Here is a 26,984-nt window from a genome sequence, read left to right as displayed (position 1 = left end):
TAAAGGCTTCACGCTCCGCGCTCGCATTAGTTCTCGGAACAAAATTGCTCCAAAGGTGTGCCCCCCCCCCCCCCCCCCCCCCCCCGTCTAAAAAAATCCTGGAACCGCACCTGCTAAAGGCCTAGTTAATTTGTGAGAGTATTTTTTTCTTTGAACCCACCGAAGACAAAATCCTGGGTGCGCTGTTGTTTCACAAAATATAATCTGCCCCCCCCCCCTGTTAAAATCATCTTCCTACGCGCCTGCTGAGTATTATTTTGTACACGTAAGAAGATCAGATGCAAGGGTGCAGGACTCGTTTCGCGTTTGTCCAACAGCTTGGAGCCAAGCTTAACTCAACCTTATTGTGATTATAAAAGTGTAAATATTTATGGGTTCAACAAGAACTGTACACTGTGTCACATCCAGAAATATATAGCTGCCATGTTACAGATTATTCCAGAGAAAAAAAAAGAATACCAAGTCGGATTATTCCTATGTCACATTAGTACGCTTTATTCCAGTCTTACCAAAAGACATCTGAATTCATGTTAGCTTTGTTCCAAGGTACGCTGCATACATTCCATAACTCGAACAAAGTAACTGCATTAATGCCTACAAACTGACGGGGCCGTATCATAAGTCCGACGCCTCATAGGTCCGGCGCCTCATAAGCCCAAAATTGAGGCGTCGGACTTATGAGGCATAAATCCGCCTCATAAGTCCGCCGCCTCATGAGTCCGACAATAGACAAACGCTGTTTCGGACTTATGCGGCGTCGGACCTATGAGGCGGAATACATAACTGTTATGCCTCATACGTTCGACGCCTCATACGTCCTAAATTTCGGACTTATGAGGCGTCGGACCTATGAGGCGTCGGACTTATGAGCGGACCCGAAACTGACTGCCTAGTTCAGAAGACATTCTTCTTCTGTTTCGATTTGCGACTGCATGCTCTACTTCTGCAAACAACAGACATTAGACACTCCCTCTTACGAATTCCACACGTTGTAAGTTGGTATTAATTTGAAAGAGACTTGTAGCAGTGTTTCAGCCGAGTTTCAATATCGACGTTAAGCTTATGCAGACTGCGCAGACTTCTCAGACAGTGCGCAGAACAGTCGGCAAAGTTGACCTTTGCCGATCGTCTGCGATATAGTTTGCGTCTGTTTGGGTTGTCGGCGACATTTGCGGATAGAAATGTTTCCATTATTTCTGCGTTGCATTTTGGGTCTTGTTTGCGTTGCTCTCTGCGTGCTTCTTACCTCGATATGGGAACTAGGCTCAATATTGTCATATACGATTTATATTTACAATTTGCTTGGAATACGATGTTGGCCATTGGGTATTTTTTTTATTGACCGTTTACTTGTATCTCACACTGTCAATAGTAGTGATACACTGTCAATAGTAGTGATATTCCAACAGGCACTACAACTAAACAACCAGTGCTTATTATTATGATTATTATAAGATGTGCTTATTAGTGCTTATTATCTTGTACCGATTATTTCGGGTGGGGATGTTAAAACTATGAAACTGCATTTAATCTAATTGGAATATATTTGGACATGTGATATTTTCCCGCCTGGCTACCTTCTCAACGGCAGTCATTCGCCTCAGATCCAGGTCATACCATCCAAGATTGTAATATTTCTTGACGTTCTTGTAGTGCGCTTCGATGCGTCGAATACACTCCCGGCGCCCGTTGCCCGAACACCAGGTCCCGGGACTCAGATGGGCCTTCACAGCTTTCTTGCAAGAGATAAACTCGAACAGCTGAAAGTTGGTGACATTTTCAAATTTCTGGCAGCTTGTGGGAAGGATATCAACATAGCGCTTGGCTACGCAATATCCCTGCAGTAATGGGTAGGGCATCTTAGTGTAGTAGCTCTCGTGGATGGTGACATGTAAATCTGGTTTATTCTCACTCGGTTTTATGTTTACACCTGGAGGTAGCTTCGCATTATAGCTCTTCAAAGTCTCCTTGAAATCCAAGTGCCAGTCGTAACGGTCGTGCTCGAAGTAGTAAGCGTAGTTCATGATGATGTTGACGGGGCTAAAGTGGGACAGCTGGAGAAAGGCATCCTCAAAGTGAGAGACCTGCAAAAGAAATTGTATGGAGGTTAAAGTCGAATCTATCCTAAGTCTCACAAGTCCTAACCAAGTCCACCAGAAGTTATTCAGTCCTAAGCAAAATATGTCACAAGCTATCAGATATTGTGTTTATCCGTGGAGCTATAAAAGCTGGGAATTGTTTCCGTTCTCGGAACCAATCGCCGGATTGCCGCAAGTATTCTCATCATCATGTTCATATTGGGAACTACTGAGCTCGGTGTCTGATAGTCTGAAAATGCTTTTCAGTCAACAGCTGTTCACAAATTATACATGTACATTCGTAGAATTCCAATACAAAGTGAAGATCATGCACAATATACATTTTAACTCAAGAACTCACTGCCGGCGCGCCGAGGCGGGCCGTGTGTATCCACGGTGTATGAAGTGCGTTCGGCCGTAACGCCTATTGTTATGCGTGTTTTCCTCCAGCGCCGCACAGCACCGGGCATCGGCGGGGCTAGGGAGGCCGTGAGCACGGCGCTCTCCGGCGCTAGTCGGCGCAGTGAAGTGGATCGCGGCGCGCAGAGTAAATTATTAAGGACGCTGGCCCTTAATTGTATTCGAGTCACCTAACATCGAGTCCGAGTCCGAGTCCGAGTCCGAGTCACCTCTCTAAAGTCCGAGTCCCGAGTCATGCTGGTCGAATCCGCCGAGTCCGAGTGACGAGTCACCTTTAATGTATAATGGAAATAAAGTCTGAGGCACTGCTAAAACCTCACAGTGTAAACGTTTCCATTTTTTTGCACAGCTTTTCTCCATTTATTTAAATAACTGGACGGTGTCTGGAAAGGATAATAATGGTATCGAACACAGTCAAGCTTGCATTTACGCAATCATCAAGTGTAGACGTCGGAAACAAGCCAGTCGCAAGCGATGTCATGTATACGGTACTTAGATGCGTTTCATCTGCACCGCACAGACTGCATTGTTTGCTCAGGAGAGGACCGTCTTCAAAGCAGTTTGCAATTATATTGTCGAAAAAAGAGGTGATGTTATGTGGTATTTTGATCGAGTCCTCAGTCACGCAGGTCGAGTCCGAGTCAGTCCGAGACCGCAGGGTGGAGTCCGAGTCCGAGTCATTTTGTCATCGTGACTCGAGTCCGAGTCACGGAAAATGGGACTCAAGTCGGACTCGAGTCCCAGTCCGAGTCACGAGTCATACAAGTCTGCAAGCTAAAAATGAACTGTGACAAACAACATTCCGTTGTTATTGCCATTAAGTATTCGATCTGAAGATCTTGTAACCGGACTTGCGATGGACTAGGCTACATACAACACCATTTCTGGCAAATCAACTTAAAAAAAATAATATGAAATCAATAAAGATAATCCATGGTTAAATCAATCATAAGACAAAACGAACGTAAAAATGTAACAAAATGTATTGATATTTTTTTGGGCCCAATTAACGAAGAGTTTCCAACTTTTGGCCCACTACGCTGCTTTTCTGGATATGCCTGATGGTTAACCTTTTCAAGTTGAGTCGCTAATTTTTTTAAGCAGCCGACAAAGTATGAGCTTTCTAACAAACGGACATCTCACAAAAAGAAGACAATGGAAATCTGGCCCGATAAGTAAGGATTAAATGAGTTTGAACATTTTGAACAAGGAAACTCTTACACATGAAATATGTTCAATGTGTCAATCTTCGTTTGTTAGAAATCAGGAAGTAATATATATATTTTTTGTTAGAATTAATGCAGTGTGTACAAGGGGCCTTTTGGGTTTAAATATACAGTTATTGCGACTCGTTGGAAGGAGAATCTATATGGAATGAACGATTTAGCCCCAGTCTCAAAACCGTCTCTCAATTTTAAGGGCAAAGCATTTAGGGTGGCACTGGAATGAGGTTAGCCCCATAAATGTGGCCTATTTACTGGACTGCCTCCGTAAACATAGGCCACACATCCACATGTACAAAAATCGTGTCGACGGAGCCAAATTTTGATTTTCACATTTAGGCTTAGTTTGTAGGGTTTTTTTGCTTTAGAAGCATACTCACCCTCTTTATAGGCTAATCAGAAAGTGCTGCCTTTTTCAGATGTCTAATTTTTGTGAAATTTCATGTTAAAATTTTGATACGCAAACGTGTAAAAATGAATCTGGAAATTTCACGAAAAATATACATCTGAAAAAGGCAGCACTTTCTGATTAGCCTGTAAAGAGGGTGAGTATGCTTCTAAAGCAAAAAAACCCTACAAACTAAGCCTAAATGTGAAAATCAAAATTTGGCTCCGTCGACACGATTTTTGTACATGTGGATGTGTGGCCTATGTTTACGGAGGCAGTCCAGTAAATAGGCCACATTTATGGGGCTAGAATGAGGTCAGAGTCAAGATTATTTCTAACCCCATAATGTGGCCAATTTACTGGACTACCTCCGTAAATAAAGGCCACACTTCCACCATGTACAAAAACATGTCGAACTTTGTCAAATTTTGATTTTCACATTTAGGCTTAGTTTGTAGTTTATTTTTGCTTTAGAAGCATACTCACACTCTTTATAGGCTAATCAAAAAGTGCTGCCTTTTCCAGATGTCTATTTTTCGTGAAAATTCGTGTTGAAATTTCGATATGCAAATGTGTGCATACGAATCTGGAAATTTCACGAAAAATAGACATCTGAAAACGGCAGCACTTTCTGATTTTTCTATAAAGAGGGTGAGTATGCTTCTAAAGCAAAAATAAACTACAAACTAAGCCTAAATGTGAAAATCAAAATTTGACAAAGTTCGACATGTTTTTGTACATTGGCCACATTTATGGGGCTAGAATATTTTATGATTATTAGGTATTAATCATTGGGTATTAATCATTACGTTCATGTGCTTCATTATGTGATTCCTGCAGTTGGTGAAGGTGTCTCTCCAGACGAAGGTAGGAAAGTACGTCATGAAGTCAGAAATCATTGCCTTCCCGATGGCCTGCAGCGTGGAGTCGTACCAGCGTAGTTTGTGCATGCGCTCCATGTCAGTGAAAGTTAACACCCGCAATCGATGGCCGTTGAAGATGTTTTCCGGAGTCACTGGCGTCGTGAACACCGCGTCCGAATCAGTCCAGCCAATGATGGAAGCATTAACGGATAGATCCATGAAGAAGCTGCTCCACAGTTGACGTTGGTATCCTTGAGGTTTCCATCCGGAGGCAGTATCAGGGAGAGGCTCGTACAGGAAGTCAAACTTCAGGCCCAGTTCTTTCTCCTTTTGTTTCAGTTTACGTGCAAACCGATGATCTCTTGCCGATTCCTTGTCAAGAATCAGGCTTATAGTTGGGCCTAGCTTGGGAGACCAAAATAAGGTTGCCGAACGGATGAATATGCAGTACAGACGCTGAACCAGTTTGGGTATGGCTGCCATGCGGATTGTTAGTGTCAGGGAAAAGCCGTGTGTTGCACTGAGATCGGTCTCGGGTCGTGCATCGGCGGTATGATCCGCTTGTCGCTTCGGTAACGGAATGTTCTGCTGAGGCTCATCGTACTTGGAGAAACCAGGGAGCAAGGTGAGGTAAAGTAATAATGAAATAGTGCAAAAGCAAATCAATGCCTTGACCACAGTCGGGTATCGTGCCATAGTCGAGTGTTCAACTTTTGCCTCAGTCGCTGCTTAGTATGGTGTGTACGTACCATTGATTGTGAGGGCCTACTCGACTAAATGATGACCACACACACATACGTTCCCGACCTCGATTCTGAAACGCGCATTACTCAATCTAAGGGATTTGCATGCCGAATGTTTCTGAACGGAGTTCGTACCGTTCAGTACTTATTATAATTTGCCCCCGGTTTTTTTTTCACCCTTTGTAGACCATCTGTGTAGACGAGTCTTTTAAATAAGAACCCGAGCCAATGTTGGCATTGCTATTATAAGCCATTGCATCTCAGACATTGATGAGATAGTCTTAATAATCCCCCACACAAAAGACAGCATTAGTGACCCGTCGTGTTCTGGCCACTCCGAAATTCCTCAAGTTGGTGAGTTTTTTCCCCGCATGATGGTACTTACTCGCTTTAGTTACAATGTACATGTATTATTATTTGAATTATTTCGCATCCACCAGAAGAGGGAGCTATTGCCGACGAACCACTGTGGCTATATCGAGCACCAGACATTCCAGGCTGATCAAATTGCCCACCACGTGCCAAATGCAGGCCTGCAAAATCCTGAGATTTCGGAAGTGTACTACTGAAAACCCGACCATCCCCCCAAAAAAACAACAACGACGACGACAACGACGACAACGACGACAACCACAACACTACTAAACAAACTAAACCCCAAAAGGCACAAGAGTAAAATTCCGTGACCTGGGAGTGGGAGATAATACCATTTATCTCCGAATATTCTCAAAGCGAATCCTGATAGCAATGAGTCTTGAGTGGGCTCAGGCACTGTCTAAATGTGCCTGCCCACCTATGATGTTGGAAGATACATGGGTGTTAGTAGTGAAGCCCGTCTAACCAGGATATTTTCCCCATTTTTGACGGGCTTCGACCAATCAGAAGGCCGGATTTGGCCCCACGTGACCCTCATTAGCATAAAATGAGCAACGGGAATCTACCATTCACCACGGGGAGTACCATGGGCGGAGGGGCTTGTGTAAATGCAAATAATTAACGGCGTGTACCATTATTATGGTATTGAATATACGTATAATAAATATGCATTTTACGTAAATTGAAATGTACGAAACAATTATGATTGTCTAATTGAAGAATTTATCTTTTAGTTTAATATTATCGAGTACGGCGAACATCGTCTAGAATGGAGCATGGAGCAACCCGTAAGATTTGTTGCGAATGACTCGTCCCGGTAGTCCATTGTGCAATCCACACGGGCAAATTCGTGTACGTGTACAGACATCCCCACAAAATCGAGAAAGTTTACTGTCAGGCAAAGGATTAGTTGGATTGGCCCTGTCGCTATGATTCTCTGTAATATAGCGTATAAAAATGTTGCATTATGATTTCAGTTGCCGTCCCTACGAGTTGTGTAACGGTAGTGAACACAGCCACCTGTTTGCGTGAGATAATCTCTCGGACAATAGACTGTAATTGGCAGCGCACGGCATGAAAGGGAGCTTCATAATACGCCAAAGAAGTCAATGAAATTGACTGACTAAACATTATTTTATGTATACAGCCGTGCCGTGGGCTGCCAATTACAGCCATTGTCCGAGGGATTATAATCGATATAATGAACACTGTCTTGATCGAATTACGTCTTTATGCATAAGGGAAACAGCTCTATCTGATCGGACGGTGTAAATATACAATGCGTAGGATGCAGTCAGTCCCATAATATAGTGTTTTGCTGTTTTGCTGTTTTTTCTTTACCTTACATTGCGTTTACACTGTTTTACACAAACTGTCGCAAGAAGGTTTTTACATACCATTTTTAAAACAATGAAACTCAGTGTTGCATGACCAGAATTATTCATCACAGGTATCAATGGAAAGCTATACTTCCTATCATTTATGATGAAGCCATATTTACATGTATACAGTTCGCAGTTTATTCACATTATAGTTTATGGGTCACCTTTTTGGAGGGACACCCTATAGTATACAAATAATTATTGACTGCTTCGAGTGGTGAGTAAAACTAGCCTCCCGAGGTGATCCATGAAGCATTCTACATGTATTTTTCCCGAGGCGAAGCCGAGGAAAAATAAAATGCTACATGGATCACCGAGGTAGGCTAGTTTTACACCACAAGATAAAACAGTCACCATCAATATTTGTTTTATAACACCTCGCCGACAGATTATGCTTGATTTTAAGCGATAACTGATTAATGTAATCTAAATACAATTAAAATGTACATGTACTTCAATTTGAATACGAAATTAGTTGAACATTTACTTGCACTTTTCTGAACTACCCCTTCACGAAATGTTTGAACCCAATTCTGTAGCGACTAGCGAAGCGCTTTTTACACGCACACCCGTATGCATAGAACTTTTGGCCGTGCACAGCAAAACGTAAAAATAGCAAATGCCACGTGACTTGCTCTCGGCCAATCAAGATAAGGAAGCTGTGGATGAGGTGTTATAATATAGGTTACCAGATGTTTCGCATGGTTACGTTTTTGTTACGCGTTTTCATGGCTTAGAGATTCTCTACACTTTGCAGCTATCCGCTCCGTTCACAAGTACCCCCTCACCGGCAATGAGATCAGTGGGGGTGACCGATCGACGCCATCTTGCCTGACTGCATTATTTTGCCGCGTTGAAGCCTAAGCTGCTGATTGGTCAATTGGCTGCCATGTTTTTTGTAATTTTACAAAAATGGGTTGCTGAAAGAAGGCGCCCGCTGAATTCATTTCATTTCATTTATTTCATTTATTAATTTCACAGGTAAAAATTCAAGTACAGACAATACAGTAAAGAAAACAAAAACATGCACATACAGTTAGGAGAGAGAACAAGAAAAAAAAAAAAAAGAAGTAGCACCCCTGATGGATTTTAAAAAAGTAAACTAAATTACTATCAAGTTAATCTCCTGATGCCACAATTTAAGAAGAGACAATACAAAAGGACATTACAAATGGACATTATTAAAACATGGCTTACAGTATAAGAATATAGAACTATACAAGCAGTTAAAACTTTAAAAGCACAAATGGGCATTAAAAAATACAAATTCGGTAAAAGAGAGATTCGAGTGAATTATAATGCAAAAGGCACTATAAAATTGAGGGAAAAAAACAAGCAGCAAGGTATTTGAATGGGCAAGGCAACTAGAAAGTTAAACTGTTTTGGTCAAGGGGACTTCCTGGCCAGGGACTAATAAATGATTTCTGAGAGAATTTGTAAAGGAGGATAAACTATGGATAATTGTATCTTTAATGAAGGCCGGTAGTTCATCCCATAATCTAGGGAATCTGTGAAAAAGAGAATGATGGGCAGCATTGGAACGAGCCCGATGATGGACAAATTTAACAGATTCGATATGTCTACAATTAATGGGAATTAGAGTGTCAGTGTCAATGTCAAATTTATTATATAAACATTTAATAACAAACGTAATTGAAAGGAAATGAACCCTGTTGATTAAAAGAGGCAGACCCAGCTTGACACACCTGTCTGAATATTCAATTTCATTTACAGAATCAATTAAAACCCTTCTCGGCAGACCCAAACAAAAACGGGTGAATCGCCTCTGTACCTTCTCTAGCGTTTTTGCTGAGTCGAAAGAACAGGGCACCAGACTGGAGCTGCGTATTCAAGTATGGGTCTGCTAATTGAGCGATGGGTCTGCTAATTGAGCGATGATTCTGGAGGTCAAGAAATATTAAGAGGAGGTATTTTCTAAATCTTCAGGCAGTGCAGAATCGATGTTTCTCTCAAGGTATCCAAAATCATGACATGTCTATATTTCCGCCATGATGGAAGCTTTGACCCGAAAGCAATAACCTCGGCCATGACAATGGTGGCAAAGTTGATAATGCTTGCCACGATTTTTTCATTCGATCTTTCAATAGGGGCAAAGTTCATACCTTTCCCCTGATGGTTTTTCTTTTCATTTAAAAGTTTCATTGACGTTGCTAGCATTCTGTACTCAACATTAACAAATATCAAGGTTCACACAAATCCCAACCTAATAGGAGTGGGACGGGCTTCCATTGAAACTAGTTCCAGTGTAGTTTCGTTTTAATAAAACAGCTATTCATGTGTTAACCTTTGCAAGTTTTTCTCATAAAAACTCAGTAGACCGATAAATCCTTGCCTAGCCCCAAACTTGCCACCTACCGATCGTAAACATAAAGATGCATTTGGTCTGTTAGTCTTTTATATTTGCCATTCCCTGTAACAAACAAATAACATTGCAAATATATCAAGAGCTACATCGTTTAGGCCTATGTGAATATTTTTATGAACAGAAATTCACCCGCTTCCAGTGGAACCATTTTGTTTTAACTTGAACCAAAAAACACCCTTTCGGGTTTTAGAAGTTTAAGTATATACTTCAGTATATTTCATCACAGTGCATCCAGAATCCAAAATTTTCAGGGGCCTTAAAGCAGGCCCCTGGCCCTGTGGCCCCACGCCGTAAGGGCTCGGAAAATAAAACAAAACATACACGACGGAATTTACTAAATGTAAGAAAGCAGCCTAGAAACAATATTATTCACATGCGATGTCATGCATAATGATACAATTCTTTGTCCAGAATTAAATGGAACAAAGAATGGAGATAAAAATACAAGGTTTTCGACTTTTCAGTACAGTAGAAACGTTATAAGAGCAACAGTATATTCTAAACAAAAACGTGAAATAAATTGTCTTTATAATCTCAAAAAAACGTTTGCTAAAAAAGTCGCGGCGCTTCGAACGTCTAGCACAAAGTAACACTGTAAAATATCAGGAGGAGGTATTTTCTAAATTTCAGGCAGTGCAGAATCGATATTTCTCTCAATGTATCTAAAATCATGACATGTATGATATTTCCGCCACGATGGAAGCTTTGACCCGAAAGCAATAACCTCGGCCATGACAATGGTGGCAAAGTTGATAATGCTTGCCAGGATTCTTTTCATTCTATCTTTCAATAGGGGCAAATGCACTTTTCCCCTGAAGTTTTTCTGTTCAGTTTAAAGTTTAATTGACGTTGCTAGTACTCGAGATTAACAAAGAGCAAGGTTAACCGTGACGCATCCCCAGGCTAAAAGGAGTGGGACGTTTTTTTATTGAAACTAGTCATGCTTTACGCCAATTCCAGTGTAGTTTCGTTTTAATAAAAAAGCTATTCATGCATTACCTCTGCAAGTTGTTTTTCTCATAAATTCTCAGTATACCGATAAATCCTTGCCTAACCCCAAACTTGCTATCTACCGAGCATAAACATAAAGATGTATTTGGTCTTTTAGTGTTTTATATTTGCCATTCTCTGTGTAACAAACAAAGAAAACTGCAAATATATCGAGAGCTACATCGTTTGGTGAGACAGAACTAAAGCGGCCCCTGGCCCTGTGGCCCCACGCCGTAATAAAACAAAACATACACGAAGGAATTTACTAAATGTAAGAAAGCAGCCTTGCAACAATAATATTTACATGCGATGTCTTGCATAATGATACAATTCTTTTTCCAGAATGAAATGGAACCACTTTCTCCACTTTCAGTACAGTTAAACGTTATTAGAGCAACTTGTACATTCTAAACAAAATAATGAAATAAATTGTCTTCATAATCTCAAAAAACTTTTGCTAAAAAAAGTCTAATGAAAGTGGCCAGGAATCGCCCCCAGATTGCACCACACAGCATCTATATTTCAAATTAAGCCACGATGTAAGGGCTTTGCGCTCCGCTTTCGCATTAATTTTATCCGCCCTTTATTCCAGCACCCCATGGCAAAAGTTTGTTCCAGCGGCAGTGGCGGTGCTTATTAACTTGTACCGATTATTTTGGATCGGGAAGTTAAAACTATGAAACTGCATTTAATCTAATTGGAATATATTTGGACATGTGATATTTTCCCGCCTGGCTACCTTTTCAACGGCAGTCATTCGCCTCAGATCCAGGTCATACCATCCAAGATTGTAATATTTCTTGACGTTCTTGTAGTGCGCTTCGATGCGTCGAATACACTCCCGGCGCCCGTTGCCCGAACACCAGGTCCCGGGACTCAGATGGGCCTTCACAGCTTTCTTGCAAGAGATAAACTCGAACAGCTGAAAGTTGGTGACATTTTCAAATTTCTGGCAGCTTGTGGGAAGGGTACCAACATAGCGCTTGGCTACGCAATATCCCTGCAGTAATGGGTAGGGCATCTTAGTGTAGTAGCTCTCGTGGATGGTGACATGTAAATCTGGTTTATTCTCACTCGGTTTTATGTTTACACCTGGAGGTAGCTTCGCATTATAGTTCTTCAAAGTCTTCTTGAAATCCAAGTGCCAGTCGTAACGGTCGTGCTCGAAGTAGTAGGCGTAGTTCATGATGATGTTGACGGGGCTCAAGTGGGCCAGCTGGAGAAAGGCATCCTCAAAGTGAGAGACCTGCAAAAGAAATTTCATGGAGGTTAAAGTCGAATCTATTCTTAGTCTCACAAGTCCTAACCAAGCCCACCACAAGTTATTAAGTCTTAAGCAAAATTTGTCACAAGCTATCAGTCTTAATTGTATTCGAGTCACCAAACATTGAGTCCGAGTCCGAGCCACCTCTCTCAAGTCCGAGTCCCTTTTCAGATGTCTATTTTTCGTGAAATTTCATGTTGAAATTTTGATATGCAAATGTGTGCAAACGAATCTGGAAATTTCACGAAAAATAGACATCTGAAAACGGCAGCACTTTCTGATTAGCCTATAAAGAGGGTGAGTATGCTTCTAAAGCAAAAATAAACTACAAACTAAGCATAAATGTGAAAATCAAAATTTGACAAAGTTCGACATGTTTTTGTACATGGTGGAAGTGTGGCCTTTATTTACGGAGGTAGTCCAGTAAATTGGCCACATTTATGGGGCTAGATTATTTCGTGATTATTAGGTATTAATCATTGGCTTACGTTCATGTGCTTCATTATGTGATTCCTGCAGTTGGTGAAGGTGTCTCTCCAGACGAAGGTAGGAAAGTACGTCATGAAGTCAGAAACCATTGCCTTCCCGATGGCCTTCAGCGTGGAGTCGTACCAGCGTAGTTTGTGCATGCGCTTCATGTCAGTGAAAGTTAACACCCGCAATCGATGGCCGTTGAAGATGTTTTCCGGAGTCACTGGCGTCGTGAACACCGCGTCCGAATCAGTCCAGCCAATGATGGAAGCATTAACGGATAGATCCATGAAGAAACTACTCCACAGTTGACGTTGGTAGCCTTGAGGTTTCCATCCGGAGGCAGTATCAGGGAGAGGCTCGTACAGGAAGTCAAACTTCAGGCCCAGCTCTTTCTCCTTTTGTCTCAGTTTACGTGCAAACCGATGATCTCTTGCCGATTCCTTGTCAAGAATCAGGCTTATAGTTGGGCCTAGCTTGGGAGACCAAAACAACGTAGCCGAACGGATGAATATGCAGTACAGACGCTGAACCAGTTTGGGTATGGCTGCCATGCGGATTGTTAGTGTCAGGGAATAGCCGTGTGTTGCACTGAGATCGGTCTCGGGTCGTGCATCGGCGGTATGATCCGCTTGTCGCTTCGGTGACGGTATGTTCTGCTGAGGCTCATCGTACTTGGAGAAACCAGGGAGCAAGGTGAGGTAAAGTAATAATGAAATAGTGCAAAAGCAAATCAATGCCTTGACCACAGTCGGGTATCGTGCCATAGTCGAGTGTTCAACTTTTGCCTCAGTCGCTGCTTAGTATGGTGTGTACGTACCATTGATTGTGAGGGCCTACTCGACTAAATGATGACCGCATACACATACGTTCCCGACCTCGATTCTGAAACGCGCATTACTCAATCTAAGGGATTTGCATGCCGAATGTTTCTGAACGGAGTTCGTACCAACCTCGTCCCCAGGGTGTCGAGCAGTACGCGCCCACCACTACCTGCTCTCTCACCCTGGTATTGGATCATTTGCATGTGCAAGATTTTTGCACACGTATGCAAATGAGGAACAGTCTGGTGCCTGGATATGCGTTACACATTAGCGTTTGTTTTTGTATGCGGTATCTGGGGTAAAAACAGAGTCAATTCGTAGCAGCGCGAGCACGGCGTGAGTTACGAAAACACGATCTTTGAAATCAAATTGTTACGATCTTATCGAGACAACATGCAGTATCATATTTCATATTAATGTCGCGAGGTGGCAACCCCAACGATGATAAGGGTGGTCAGGTTCACCCTCATGAAGATAGAGTAAGGTGGAAAGCAAGTAGAATTGAACTGGAACACTCAGACGGTTGTTTACACTGATTCACTTGATTAAGTTTTAATTTAATTCACTTTCTCCAATTATACAAAATAATCCAAATGAAGATCCGAATAAAGATTCCAATAAGACGACAATGAAGACCATAAAAGAAGACCCTGTTGACCATGAATAAAATGAATTGATCTTAAACTTTTGTAAGTCTTGTTCCAAAGTCATTGGATTACATTAATATTATAAACAACAGTTATTTTAATTACACAGCATAAACTATAAGTAATATGGTTGTTTTGTAGACAGTGTCATGATCACTCCAAAATAATACTAAATAGGATGACTACTTAATCAAGCATACAAAGAGAATTACAGTCTTACCCTGATATAAAATAGAGAAGGCCTGTAATGCACTTGAGATGTCAACCTTCAAAGCTTGTGACAGCAATGTCTCAGCTATAAATTAAAATACATAAAAATACAAATAGCATACACGGGGAACATATTTAAGGAAATAGCTTCTATCATAAAAGGTCCCCTGCACCAATAAACAATGCGACATACACGAACAACATTTCGAAATAAAGCGAGTAGGTCTAATTCCACAGTGTGGTCGAGATTCAACGTTGTGCTGTGCATACGCACACCACGTACTGAATGTACACAATGCTGAACTCAATGTCGCCATTATATAATGCATTGTGCGTGAATGTGTACGAAAACGGTCATTCAACTCTAGAAAAGTTTTGACACTTCCACACGAAACTAACACCCTAAAAACTATAAGAATCAATCAGTTTGACAATAATCATATCAACCAACCTCTTCTATGTCCCTTACCTGATCTACTCAATACTTAATTAGAATCCAACTTACCCCCAAAATGAGGGAAAAGTGGGCGACTTTTAGACAAAGGTTGGCTCGGTCTGAGCTTCTTTCACGGCCCGCTCGCAAGAGGACAAACCATGTGAGCGGTAGCGCTCTTACCGTAATGCAATGACCACAACCCCTCGTCGCGCATAAAATTGACTCAGAAGGAGTGTTGACTTTGATTACTGACAATGATGATGACATACTGTTACCAAATAATCATTCTCAAGATAGAATTATCAAATGACCTAAATGTCGACGAACATATGTCCAAACTTGTTAACTTGGGCAATTAGGCTGGCGGGGTAAGTACACTAAAAGGAACAGCCAGAAAATAACATTGCATTATTCATGCTCCTTATGAATTATTCATTATTTTAAACCCAAAACCCATATCGTTACATTAATATGAGCAAATTAGAAAGGAAATTAGTACTTTCGAGAAGGCGTGGACGAATGATCTCGAAAACACGTACTGCACGTTGTGAATATAATAGCACCAAGTACACGATAAAAATCCATTACTAGCCAATTGCGGTATCCAATCAGGATACAGGAAGAAAGTTTCCTATCCAGGGTTTACTATTGGAAACCGTGTTGGAAATAAAGTAAGCACTGGGGACGAGGTTGAGTTCGTTCCGTTCGCGTAATTTTTTTCCTAGGAGGGTTAGGGGCAATGTCATGAATAATTCAGTTTTTCCTTTGAATCATTGCAAGACTTAGGTTCTCGTTCTGTTTTCCCCTTAATTTAAAATTATCTCAGTGATAAATTTGGAGAAGAAAAATAGCTGATGAAAATGAGCAGCGACGACGTGGATTCGAACCAGGGATCTTTGTATCCATAGTTCATCTCGCTATCCACTAGGCTACTGTGTGGTAGCTCGACGACAACCGTTCTTTAAAATGCTTTGATGTATTGTAACTAGTTGAGTAACTAACAACAATACTGTTGATGACATTGTCCGTTCTCATGGATAAACATGAATTATTCATGACATTGCCCCTAACCCTCCTAGGAATAAAAATTACGCGTACCGTTCAGTACTTATTATAATTTGCCCCCGGTTTTTTTTTAACCCTTTGTAGACCATCTGTGTAGACGAGTCTTTCAAATAAGAACCCGAGCCAATGTTGGCATTGCTATTATCAGCCATTGCATCTCAGACATTGATGAGATAGTCTTAATAATCCCCCACACAAAAGATAGCATTGGTGACCCGTCGTGTTCTGGCCACTCCGAAATTCCTCAAGTTGGTGAGTTTTTTTCCCGCATGATGGTACTTATAGTCGTGTTCCCTAACGTGGCGCACTTCGAAGCTTACCCAACTTTCCTCGTGTAGTGTTGCCAAACCTCTTTGTTGATAAACCTCAAATTCATGCAGTGAAATGCTGGTACTTTTACCTTTTTAATGCTTGCTATTTAACCTCTGTGAACAATTTCGGTTTCATAAAATTTAATCCGAAATGCAAAAACGGTCGCGTCCGGAAATTGGGCAAAAATTGGCGGAGGTTCCCTAACGTGGCGCACTTGAATAAATCTCAGAAAATTCCAAATTAACATTTAAGAATTTCTGTAAACTTGATAAATTCTGATAAATCATTACTATCTTTACTTACAAACCCAGCCAGATGTTTGTCAGAAAATTATTTTCTTATTTTTCGGGGCATTTTCAAAGGGTTCACTTTGCACTTGAAAATAAAATCGGAAAATCACGCCAAAATAATTTTTTCTTTTAACTTTGTAACGGGTAAATAAACTCGCGATTTATGAACGGGAGTGTTTAGAACTTGATGAAATTTCACTTTCATTTTATTTTCAGTTAAAACTTTTGCTCTAGCTAGGCGCTACAGGCGAAAAATAAAAGTGCGCCACGTTAGGGGCCGCGCCACGTTAGGGTACATCAACAATACTCGCTTTAGTTTATGTACATGTATTATAATTTGAATTATTTCGCATCCACCGGAAGAGGGAGCTATTGCCGACGAACCACTGTGGCTATATCGAGCACCAGGCATTCCAGGCTGATCAAATTGCCCACCACGTGCCAAACGCAGGCCTGCAAAATCCTGAGATTTCGGAAGTGGACTACTGAAAACCCGACCCCCCCCCCCCCCCCCAAACAACAACGACGACGACGACAACCACAACACTACTAAACAAACTAAACCCCAAAAGGCACAAGAGTAAAATTCCGTGACCTGGGAGTGGGAGATCATACCATTTATCTCCGAATATTCTCAAAGCGAATCCTGATAGCAATGAGTCTTGAGTGGGCTCAAGCACTGTCTAAATGTGCCTGCCCAACTATGATGTTGGAAGATACATGGGTGTTGGTGATGCCGAAAAAGATCATGATGGATAGCTTGTTTTGCTGTTTTTTCTTTACCTTTCATTGCGTTTACACTGTTTTACACAAACTGTCGCAAGAAGGTTTTTACATACATTTTTAATACAATGAAACTCAGTGTTGCATGACCAGAATTATTCATCACAGGTATCAATGGAAAGCTATACTTCCTATCATTTATGATGAAGCCATATTTACATGTATACAGTTCGCAGTTTATTCACATTATAGTTTATGGGTCACCTTTTTGGAGGGACACCCTATAGTATACAAATAATTATTGACTGCTTCGAGTGGTGAGTAAAACTAGCCTCCCGAGGTGATCCATGAAGCATTCTACATGTATTTTTCCCGAGGCGAAGCCGAGGAAAAATAAAATGCTACATGGATCACCGAGGTAGGCTAGTTTTACACCACAAGATAAAACAGTCACCATCAATATTTGTTTTATAACACCTCGCCGACAGATTATGCTTGATTTTAAGCGATAACTGATTAATGTAATCTAAATACAATTAAAATGTACATGTACTTCAATTTGAATACGAAATTAGTTGAACATTTACTTGCACTTTTCTGAACTACCCCTTCACGAAATGTTTGAACCCAATTCTGTAGCGACTAGCGAAGCGCTTTTTACACGCACACCCGTATGCATAGTACTTTTGGCCGTGCACAGCAAAAAGTAAAAATAGCAAATGCCACGTGACTTGCTCTCGGCCAATCAAGATAAGGAAGCTGTGGATGAGGTGTTATAATATAGGTTACCAGATGTTTCGCATGGTTACGTTTTTGTTACGCGTTTTCATGGCTTAGAGATTCTCTACACTTTGCAGCTATCCGCTCCGTTCACAAGTACCCCCTCACCGGCAATGAGATCAGTGGGGGCCCGGTGACCGATCGACGCCATCTTGCCTGACTGCATTATTTTGCCGCGTTAAATCCTAAGCTGCTGATTGGTCAATTGGCTGCCATGTTTTTTGTAATTTTACAAAAATGGGTTGCTGAAAGAAGGCGCCCGCTGAATGGTCAGATTCTGCGTCTTGTCTTGCATAATTAATGTCGGAATCTGCTCGCATGTCATAGACCAGCTTGCCTTGCCTGTTGCTAATCCACAGACTACATGGGTAGTTCTGTGTAGTTCTAGACAGGGGTTTTCTTCGGTAGTAGGCCATCAGCCTGGGGGTTTGGTCAGTATCAAATCAGGGCATAAATGATGATAGTGCGCATGCGCAAGGAATACCGCCCCTAGAGTGGCAACAAGCATTTTGATGGACATCCTGAAAAAAAAGGGTGACAACACCCAAAAAGCTGCCACCGATGCAATGCTATCACACATATTTTCCAACTCTGGAGGTGTATACCTTGCCAAAAATCGCTATGACGATTATTCCCCTCATTTGATACCGGTGGCCAACATTTTGGACCGAGGCTGATGGCCTATAGGTGGCAAAAATCGGCCGGAAAATGAGAACCAAAGAAATAACAAGGGAGGCCCTTATCAAAATGCTTACATTTTCAACGGCATCGGTATACTTGCACAAGTAAACACCCCATGGAATTATCCATCTGGCTTGCTGGCGTTTTCCCAACGATTAACTGAATTTTGGAAATTAAAGTGTTCTACAGACACACTGACAATATATTTCTTGCAGATTCTGCATACATATACATGTGCACATGTACTACGACAACTACCCCCCCCCCCCAAAAAGGACACAACCATCATCAATTCTTGCATTTCATTTTACTAAGGATCTTCGCAAATCTTGCGCATACATAATATGAGTAGACATTAGTCTCGTTGTCTATGGCAATGTAAGTACAGCTTTAATCGTTTGTGCAAACGTTTTAAAGTTTTCATGATGTTCGTGTACATGTATTAAAGATGATTACAATTAAACTGCATGCCGAGTACTTTTGCCTGACTGAATATTCGAGTACATAAGCTTAAGCTTTTTTGGTAGCTGGCAAATATTGAGCAGTAATATTAGAGACGACAAACGTTAAAAATAAAACGAATAAAAGGCAGTTTTCATTATCTACACACTGGCAAATCTACACTTTTAAAAATTCACATATTAACAAAAACTATCCAGTACAGATTATGATGGTTTTCGTTTTCTTAAAAAAAAATATGGTCATTTGCTTGATACGAAAGCCTCTTTGATTAAAGATGGCAGTGATAGTGTGATCCCTGACCTTGTACATGTACATGTATTGCAGTCATACAGGGTGATTAAAAACAAAAGCGGGAAAAAAAGCGGAACCCAAGCCCCCAAAATTATATTTCATATTTAAAAAAACATGTAGCATCAAACATAATAATGACTGGAAAGCCAATTTCATAAGCTACTTTTAGATGAAAACCATACTGAAATTGCTCAATCCGTTCGAAGAATATCACCATTTCAACACAATGACACGAAAACATCTTTCGTCCAAAAATGCGATTTCAAGAATCGCCTTCACAATCTTCCAACATCACCGGCGATAAAACCTCAGTTTAAAAGATATAGTTTTGGGGATTTGGGTTCCGCTTTTTTAACTCACCATGTATGTAAACCAGTTTTTTCCTCTCTTTAAAGAATATGAAAACTGGTAATTCAACTTTCTTTTCGGCATTAGGTGTCCTAGCATAAGCGTAAACGTTTCAGAAGGGTCCTCTCGTATTATTGAAATCGCACCTCTATTATCTTCCGTTTTGAATAAAAACTTCAATCCAGCAATTTTCATAATAATCGCACAATAGCTGTTTGAAACTGGCCTATAATCAGATATCAAAACTTCATCACTAGAGGGACAGAACCCGCCTGCACCTACAAATCTACATCTTTCAAATATTTTCTAAATTGTTAGGATGTTTTTCCTACAAAATTAGAAGCACACAACTACTAGTTAAAGGGAATATACATCATTGGCTTTTGCTGTAATTTTCAGAAATGAACTATTTGAGGGGTAGTATAATAGATCAAATATTGTTACAATGACATGTTTGAAGTTTTGTGTTCGAAAATGCTGGAAAAACCAAGAAAAACAAAACTGTTCAAGTAGTCTGGTTCCATGACTCCACTAATTATAAAATGGATCAGTTTACAGATGCAAGAAAATTGTAAGGTAAGGGTACCAGTCTAGCTGGCCTGCACCCGTTCATGAACACGTAACCAATAGCAAACAAAATTTGGACTGAATAAATGGTAAATTTGGGGCAGTAGTTGAAAAATAGTTAGGTTTTTCCAATGGTGGTCGGCCGACCACCGTTGGAAATTTTTTACAAAAATACCATTTTCTTGAAAATGACTTCACACCAGGTGCCATAATTTTACAGGATGCTTTAGACTGTCATTTACCAACATCCTATTGGTCATTTACCAACATCAAGGTATTTCGTAAAAACTTGGTAGTTTTATTTTTCGATGTTTGCAAATGTTGTATTATCCCTTTAATCATTTATTTATATAAAGAACTTTTCGTCAAAATAAATGAATGTTGACAATTCCAAAATAACGGAGTACATTGTACAGTGATCAGTACCAGTGAGGCCGAATAAAAAAAAAATAAGAAGGCTTTTTTGAAAAAATAAAGGACGTGTGAGTTTTTCCCCCAAGATGGCTTATTTTTCAAGATGGCGGATGGATTCTTCAATTTTCTCAACTGATACAAAATTGTGTCCAAAAGAAGCCAAAACCCTTTTTACATAGCTGCAATTTTGTTGGAAACAAATAAAAAGACAACATATTGACAATGTATGAAAAAAAAGATTGCAAATGTATGAATAAAAACAAAAAAGGAGTCAGCCGGAGAAAAAGGGAGCCGGGGGGGGGGGGGGGGGGGGCAAGAAATTGGTTATTTTTTTTTCAATTGGCCTTTTACATGTATAGTAAAAAAGTCAGTTTTTTTTAAAAGTCAGTTTCCCTTTGTGATTCATTTTTACCGTTCTTATTTTTTTCTAACAGGCCTGGATTTTGTTTTGACCATCAGCAACATAATTTGGTTCTTGCTTCCTACTTAAATTCCTATTCTATACAGTTGGCACACTTATCGACGGATTAAAAGGTAGCACCATTATCACGAGTTGCATAGAAATGTAGAAAAGTCTTGACTCAGCGTCCCTCTAAGTCCGTCTTCGTCTAGTACAGGATCTCCTCTGAAATGAAATTACAACCAAATCAGAAAATTAACATCTTTTCATTAGGGAATTACCATCCATTTATTAGGGAATGCAGGGAGGGCCTACATGTAATATTTGTGTACTTATGTTATAATTTTAACTCTGTGGTGTGTGACCGTACATGTACATGCACTGGCATTGTCAGTACATTTTCAAATAATTTTGAATTACTCTGTCATGTTGTCTTCATACTTCGCAAGTTTCCTCTTAAGACAAAACTTCAAAAGCATCGTCAGTGTCCCTTCAACCCTGGTTGAAATTTTGACCCAGAATTTCTGAGGCAAAGATCAGACCCAGGCCAACTCCAATAGGATTTGTTATGTCACATGTAGTACATTAATTGTATTGTATTGTGAGTGTACAACATTAAAGTAGCTGCTGTTATCACAAGGCCATCAATCATCCTGTCACTCACTAGGCCAAGTCTTGATATGAAGCTGGGGAAACTAGTGGTTTCTCATCCTTTTTAGCTAAATATATGTAGCCTCAGACTGTTGTGGAGGGGGGGGGGGGGACGATGGCCAGGCCAAAAAACAAGGAGATAAATCTCTAACTTTTCTCGTACGGGTACTGGCTACTGGGGAGAGAAAAGGGTCTCTATCCATCTGCATGTGTTTTGAGACTATGAGAAGGGATTATGTTCTTGACAACACCTACTGAAGGGATTGTGTTAGAGACCGTTACACCCATGCACCATCATACTGAAAAGTTCAGTACATGTACCATGGTGGATTACAGCAAAAATGAAACGATTGCTCTTCGCAGGGTAAATTCTGCATGTTATACATGCATTGCATTTTTTCAATATTAATCTTCAATATTAAACATGATTTGTATGTAAACAAAGTGAGATGATGAAAATTAACTACAATTTTGGTGACTTCATCATTTATAATTTATCATGAGCAGGCTGTTCAATTAATGCAATAGCATAAAGCATATTATACATCAGTGAAGGCCGAAACTCTAATCTAAGATTCACGCGCTATATTCTTGCTGTTATGTGTGCACACATAAAAGGATATCCGCCAAAAGGCGACCACGGCATACGAGTTCCATCGTAACTGTGCTCAAGTTAGCTTGAAGATAAATTCATTATCCCACAAGCATGCGAGTGGAACGCAGGAAATAAAGTATAACTGTGTCCCATTTGCCACTCGGCATTAATTCTGCCTTGTATCGTAGGGGCACTGACGCACCAAATTATTTTGTGGTCTGTGCTCTTGGGATAATCATATTCGCAGATGCACATTCAAGTGTGAATGAACTACCAGCTAATTCCATGTGTACACTCTGAGTAAAATGAAGCAATCAACAAAAATAGCATACAAACTGAGACACTGCAGTTCATAAAAATTTTGTTTAACTTACACATTAAAACTAACTGAATATACATGTAGTGTATAGATCAGTGTTGTTTTTGAGTCATGCAAGTCCCTCACAAGTCCTTCATCAGTCTCAAGTCAAGTCACTAGCTATGCAAATGAGCTGTTGCAAAAGCATTCCGGTTTTATGAAAGGACTTGTGACTGTACTTAAGGAATTGTGAAAGGAATGGGAGACTTTTGAGACGTTGGTGGAAGCAAACATACTGGTCCTTTTCAATTGTTAACGCCATGTTTAAGCGAAAGCGCGCATGCTCAACATGACGCAAACAATGGAAAAAGGGCCAAAGTGTTTGCTGCCACCTGTCTCAAAAGTCTTCCATTGTGATGGACTCGAACACAATACTGGTATAGATCAGTGTTGTAGTCGAGTACTTTTTTCCGAGTACCGAGTACTGCCGAGTACTTAGGTTGCCGAGTATGAGTACGAGAACTTGTACCTCCGAGTACAAGAACGTGTCTCCGAGTACGAGTACTTGTACTTCCGAGTACCAGTGCGAATACAAGTACTTGTACTTCCGAGTACATGTACAACCAGGAATCAGGCACTTTTGGGAGGTCTTTTTTAAGTTCAATGATTTTTTTTCTGAGTGATACCATTTAAGACAGAAGGGTTCACACAGTGTTACACATATAATGAATGTTTATGAGTGCAATGGTAAGAATAATTGCATGAGGTCACTGAATTAAATTATTCTTTCCATTGCACGAATGTGAAACATTCATGATTTGTTTTACACAACACCTGAATAAATCCTCGTCAGCTGATTGGGGCCATTGGTTGGGATGAATAATTCAATGACATGTCGGTGCTATTTGGGGGGGTCAGACAAGTCGACCGTTGAGACAACTCGACTCGGGACAAGTCGAGTATTAAAAAATTTGAAATAGAGATGCTCTGTGGTGCATTTTAAAGCCTCCTGGCATGCCTGGGCCAACTATTTGTGGAAAATGTTTTGCAATTTATGCATGTTTTTAAGTTAACTTTTCCTTCATATTGGCTTGAAACTGCCTAAATGGCCAACTTGTATATGAAAACTGGGAAATTCGACCACGTTTTCCATATTTTAACTCCTTACTGCAGATGATACACATCGTCATCGCGTGTCCCGGCTTCTGATCGAGTCGCCTAATTTCAGCCCATTAACCATGTGTTCCATCCAAATCCATTTCCACGGATTCGTAACCTGAGGATCGGTCTTGTCAATGTCCATATCAAACTCCGAACCTCTTTGGATAATAACACACTTGTGTTGCACTGACATCTTGCGGAATTAATAATGTCAAAATACGTTCGAAACATTTGAAACGACACACTAACATGACTAACGTACGTATCACCATGCAGCGGAATACATGCAGCAGGATGCGTGCATGCAATGAAATGCACACATGAACTTTGCCCCGCATGATGCCCTCTACCGGCGCGGCACGGCGACAATTTACTAGTCTTATTTCAAGGCTTTATATTTGCAACTAGACGATGTTTACAGCGAGTTATTGTGGAGATCATCGCGTGTCACTACATGCATAGACACAGGAACGGCCGCAAAGAGTCCCAACGCGCTTCATGGCGCATGTGTGAATATTCATATTTATCTGCAGCCAATCACAGCGCAATGACTGTTGGTTCCCCGGATGCTCTTTACACACACGCGGCTTTGAGCTGAAAAATGCATGCACATGGCATCGTATAGTACACACGTACGTACATGTACATGTATGTACAATGTACATTGAATACTCGCTTGCGATTGCACGCACCTCAGAGCTACGTGTACATGTATGTTGTAGAGAGCGGATCGCGTGCGTTCGGCGGTGGCGGAAATAAAATAAACGGAAATAAAATCAATGCTTACGCGCGGGGAAAAACGGGGGGAAATCTGGACCATCGAAGAAAAAAAGCGGAAAACAAAATGTGGCACACGCTGAACAAAAAAGCGGAAATCGGCTAAATAGCGGAGATTTCACACCCCTGTTTACCCTAACCTTCCAAAATACTCCAAAATCCTCTTTGCAAAATGGAGGATTTTGCAGGATTGAGGTAACATGGTAAAAATGTGTGGCTGATTTTGAAGGATGCACTGTGCCAAGGTCTTGGCTGGACCTTGTATTGTTTATGCTCAGCGGTGCATAAGATTAGGCCTAGATTATGCTTGAAATCCCTGCACTGCTCCAGGATGACACTGGCTCTGCCTCAACATATTGACAGTGATTGCTGGAGGATTTTACAGGATTGAGGCAGTGGTCCCCCTCCAAGGACCACATTCAAGAATAACAGAGGATTTTGGAGGATTGTGGCTGTATGCAGTTCTTACATACACGCAATTGGAGGATTTTGCAGGATTGAGGTTGCATCCTAGTAAAAATGCCTAGAGAGTTTAAGGTTAATGCAGGACCTACCCTCATTCAGTCCCATGCAGGTACCCCACTCAACGATAGAGATCAAGTCATCGTCATTGGTATCGCAGCTTGCGATGAATGCATCAGTGCAAGGTTCCATGGGAAGAAGCTGGGCACGCATTGGCATCAACTCGGACTCACTTAGGTGACTGCGGAAACAACGAGCAATCGTCACAATCAACGATTCAATAGGAAGCAAACGTCATGTGGAGATACTCATTACTGCAACAATTTGTAACTCGTTATTGCAAAAAGTTATTGTAACTACTTAATGCAACTACCAGTTATTTTTTACTGGTTAAATATAAACTTCAATGATGACCTACTTCAATGAATAATCCATTATAATTACCATCTCGAAAGGAATGATACATCATGTGGAGATAAGTAACTAATAAATGTAATTTAGTGGTTATTTTTTAACCATTCAAATTTATGCTATTAGTTTTGCAACACAATTTGGGAATGTTTACAGTTGCATACCCTGTGCTTTTAAGAAAATTGGATCTAGTTTATCCAAACAAATTTTCAATTTTCATGTTTTGTTTTAAGGAAAAACTGCTACCGATCTTGTGTCCTTGAACCTTTGAGAATAGTCTGGTTCCCTGACCCCATTGTCCTTTGGACTTCAAAAATGGGGTCCGTTAACTAGCGGTGAATCTTCAATGCATAACACGGAGATCTGTTTAATGTATGCAAATTATATGCATGACATCAATAGGTCTGCATCCCGCCTCCTGCATTCAAGATCACACAGCAATGTTTGCCCGCAACCAGCCTATTGCAAAATGGCAATAGTCTACTTTGAGAAAGAGCTTTCATGTTGTTTACAAATGAACCAGCCTTGCAAGAGCAGAATTATTGGCAGCCAATGAATGGAATTTTGTGTAGAAATATTTAATATTAACTACACGTTGGATTTTTTGGTTCGATGAATCATTCAAAAGTGAATAACTTTTATATTGGTAGGAAAATAGCAATTGTGTACACACTGATCTCAAACATTCATATGACAAACTCACGTACATGGGCGTCGCCAGGATTTTTTCTAGAGGGGGCAAACAAATTTTTTGCCAAAACTGCTTGCAGTTCTCAACATATTCTCGATTTATCAGTTTTAGAGGGGGGCAGAGACATTTTGCCCCCCCCCAAACTCATTAAATTTACACCACTTTGTCTTCGCGCCTCTTTTTCTTTTCTTTTTTCCTTTTCTTCTTCTTCTTCTTCTTCTTTTTTTTTTTTTTGCTTTTGGCCCCTCCTTGCTACGCCCATGCTCACGTATATTGGAATATCTAATGAAAGTCTTATATGACACCATCAACTTTTTAGGCTTTACACTCTAAACTGCATTACACACACACGAAAAAAAATAATTATGAACTAAGAAACCACGAAATAACTGCAAAGTTTTGCTGTCACTTACAAATCGTTGGGCGCAATGTCCATGTTGAAAAACTTCCAGTGCAGTGGGCGTCGCCATGGCTTAGTCTCTGCTTCAGCCAGTTTCTCAAACTCGCGTTCTTCTTCGTCCAAGCCTCCTTGCTCCTCTGTCAGACCAGACAGCTCCTTCATGACTTCCAAAAACCAGGTACGCATGCGCTGAGGGAAAGTAGCTAGATCAGCTGGGTTGCACTGTTCCATAACTGCGGCAAGATTAGAAAATATCACCACTGTTAAAACAAGTATTATGCAGAGTCAGTGGTGGATCCAGGTTTTGATAAAAAGGGGGTGGGGGAAGGGGAGGGGGGTTGAACTCCAGGTTCTTTTAAAGAGCAGGGTGGTTGTAGTCACACCATATACAGGCTTAATTATGGGCAATGAATCAAGATTTTGGATTAAAGGGAAAACATTTTAGGTTTTCTCCATTTACAGACAAGAGTAGACTTGTATGACTTGTGACTTGGACTCGAGTCCC

General features: G+C 40.7%; 3 protein-coding genes across 5 annotated transcripts; all 3 read right to left on the bottom strand.

Annotated features, from left to right (window-relative positions):
• Positions 1–471: 471 nt before the first annotated feature.
• On the bottom strand, positions 472–15,143 carry LOC119731216. 3 transcript variants are annotated; one of them, XM_038204297.1, is made up of 4 exons: positions 14,770–15,143; positions 14,275–14,349; positions 4,919–5,575; positions 472–2,084 (listed from the first exon to the last, which is right to left on the bottom strand). In XM_038204297.1, exons 3-4 carry the CDS (start codon positions 5,453–5,455, stop codon positions 1,527–1,529), a joined length of 1,095 nt encoding a protein of 364 aa, XP_038060225.1. In that variant the 5' UTR covers positions 5,456–5,575; positions 14,275–14,349; positions 14,770–15,143; the 3' UTR covers positions 472–1,526. The 3 variants fall into 3 exon arrangements, with proteins under 3 accessions (XP_038060225.1, XP_038060226.1, XP_038060224.1); XM_038204298.1 differs by lacking the exon at positions 14,770–15,143 and adding an exon at positions 14,734–14,752; XM_038204296.1 differs by lacking the exons at positions 14,275–14,349; positions 14,770–15,143 and having other exon boundaries at positions 4,919–5,905.
• Positions 11,134–13,574, bottom strand: LOC119731218. Its single transcript, XM_038204299.1, has 2 exons — positions 12,601–13,574; positions 11,134–12,094 (listed from the first exon to the last, which is right to left on the bottom strand). The coding sequence occupies exons 1-2, from the start codon at positions 13,348–13,350 to the stop codon at positions 11,537–11,539; spliced, it is 1,308 nt and encodes a 435-aa protein (XP_038060227.1). The 5' UTR covers positions 13,351–13,574; the 3' UTR covers positions 11,134–11,536.
• A 5,883-nt stretch (positions 15,144–21,026) lies between the features above and the next one.
• On the bottom strand, positions 21,027–26,745 carry LOC119731242 (SPARC-like). The gene is made up of 3 exons (XM_038204329.1): positions 26,493–26,745; positions 25,070–25,218; positions 21,027–21,258 (listed from the first exon to the last, which is right to left on the bottom strand). The coding sequence occupies exons 1-3, from the start codon at positions 26,708–26,710 to the stop codon at positions 21,242–21,244; spliced, it is 384 nt and encodes a 127-aa protein (XP_038060257.1). The 5' UTR covers positions 26,711–26,745; the 3' UTR covers positions 21,027–21,241.
• Positions 26,746–26,984: the final 239 nt, after the last annotated feature.

Source organism: Patiria miniata, unplaced genomic scaffold, assembly GCF_015706575.1.
Source record: "Patiria miniata isolate m_02_andy unplaced genomic scaffold, ASM1570657v1 HiC_scaffold_23, whole genome shotgun sequence".
Classification (NCBI taxonomy): domain Eukaryota; kingdom Metazoa; phylum Echinodermata; class Asteroidea; order Valvatida; family Asterinidae; genus Patiria; species Patiria miniata.
This window is presented reverse-complemented; position numbering and strand designations above follow the sequence as displayed.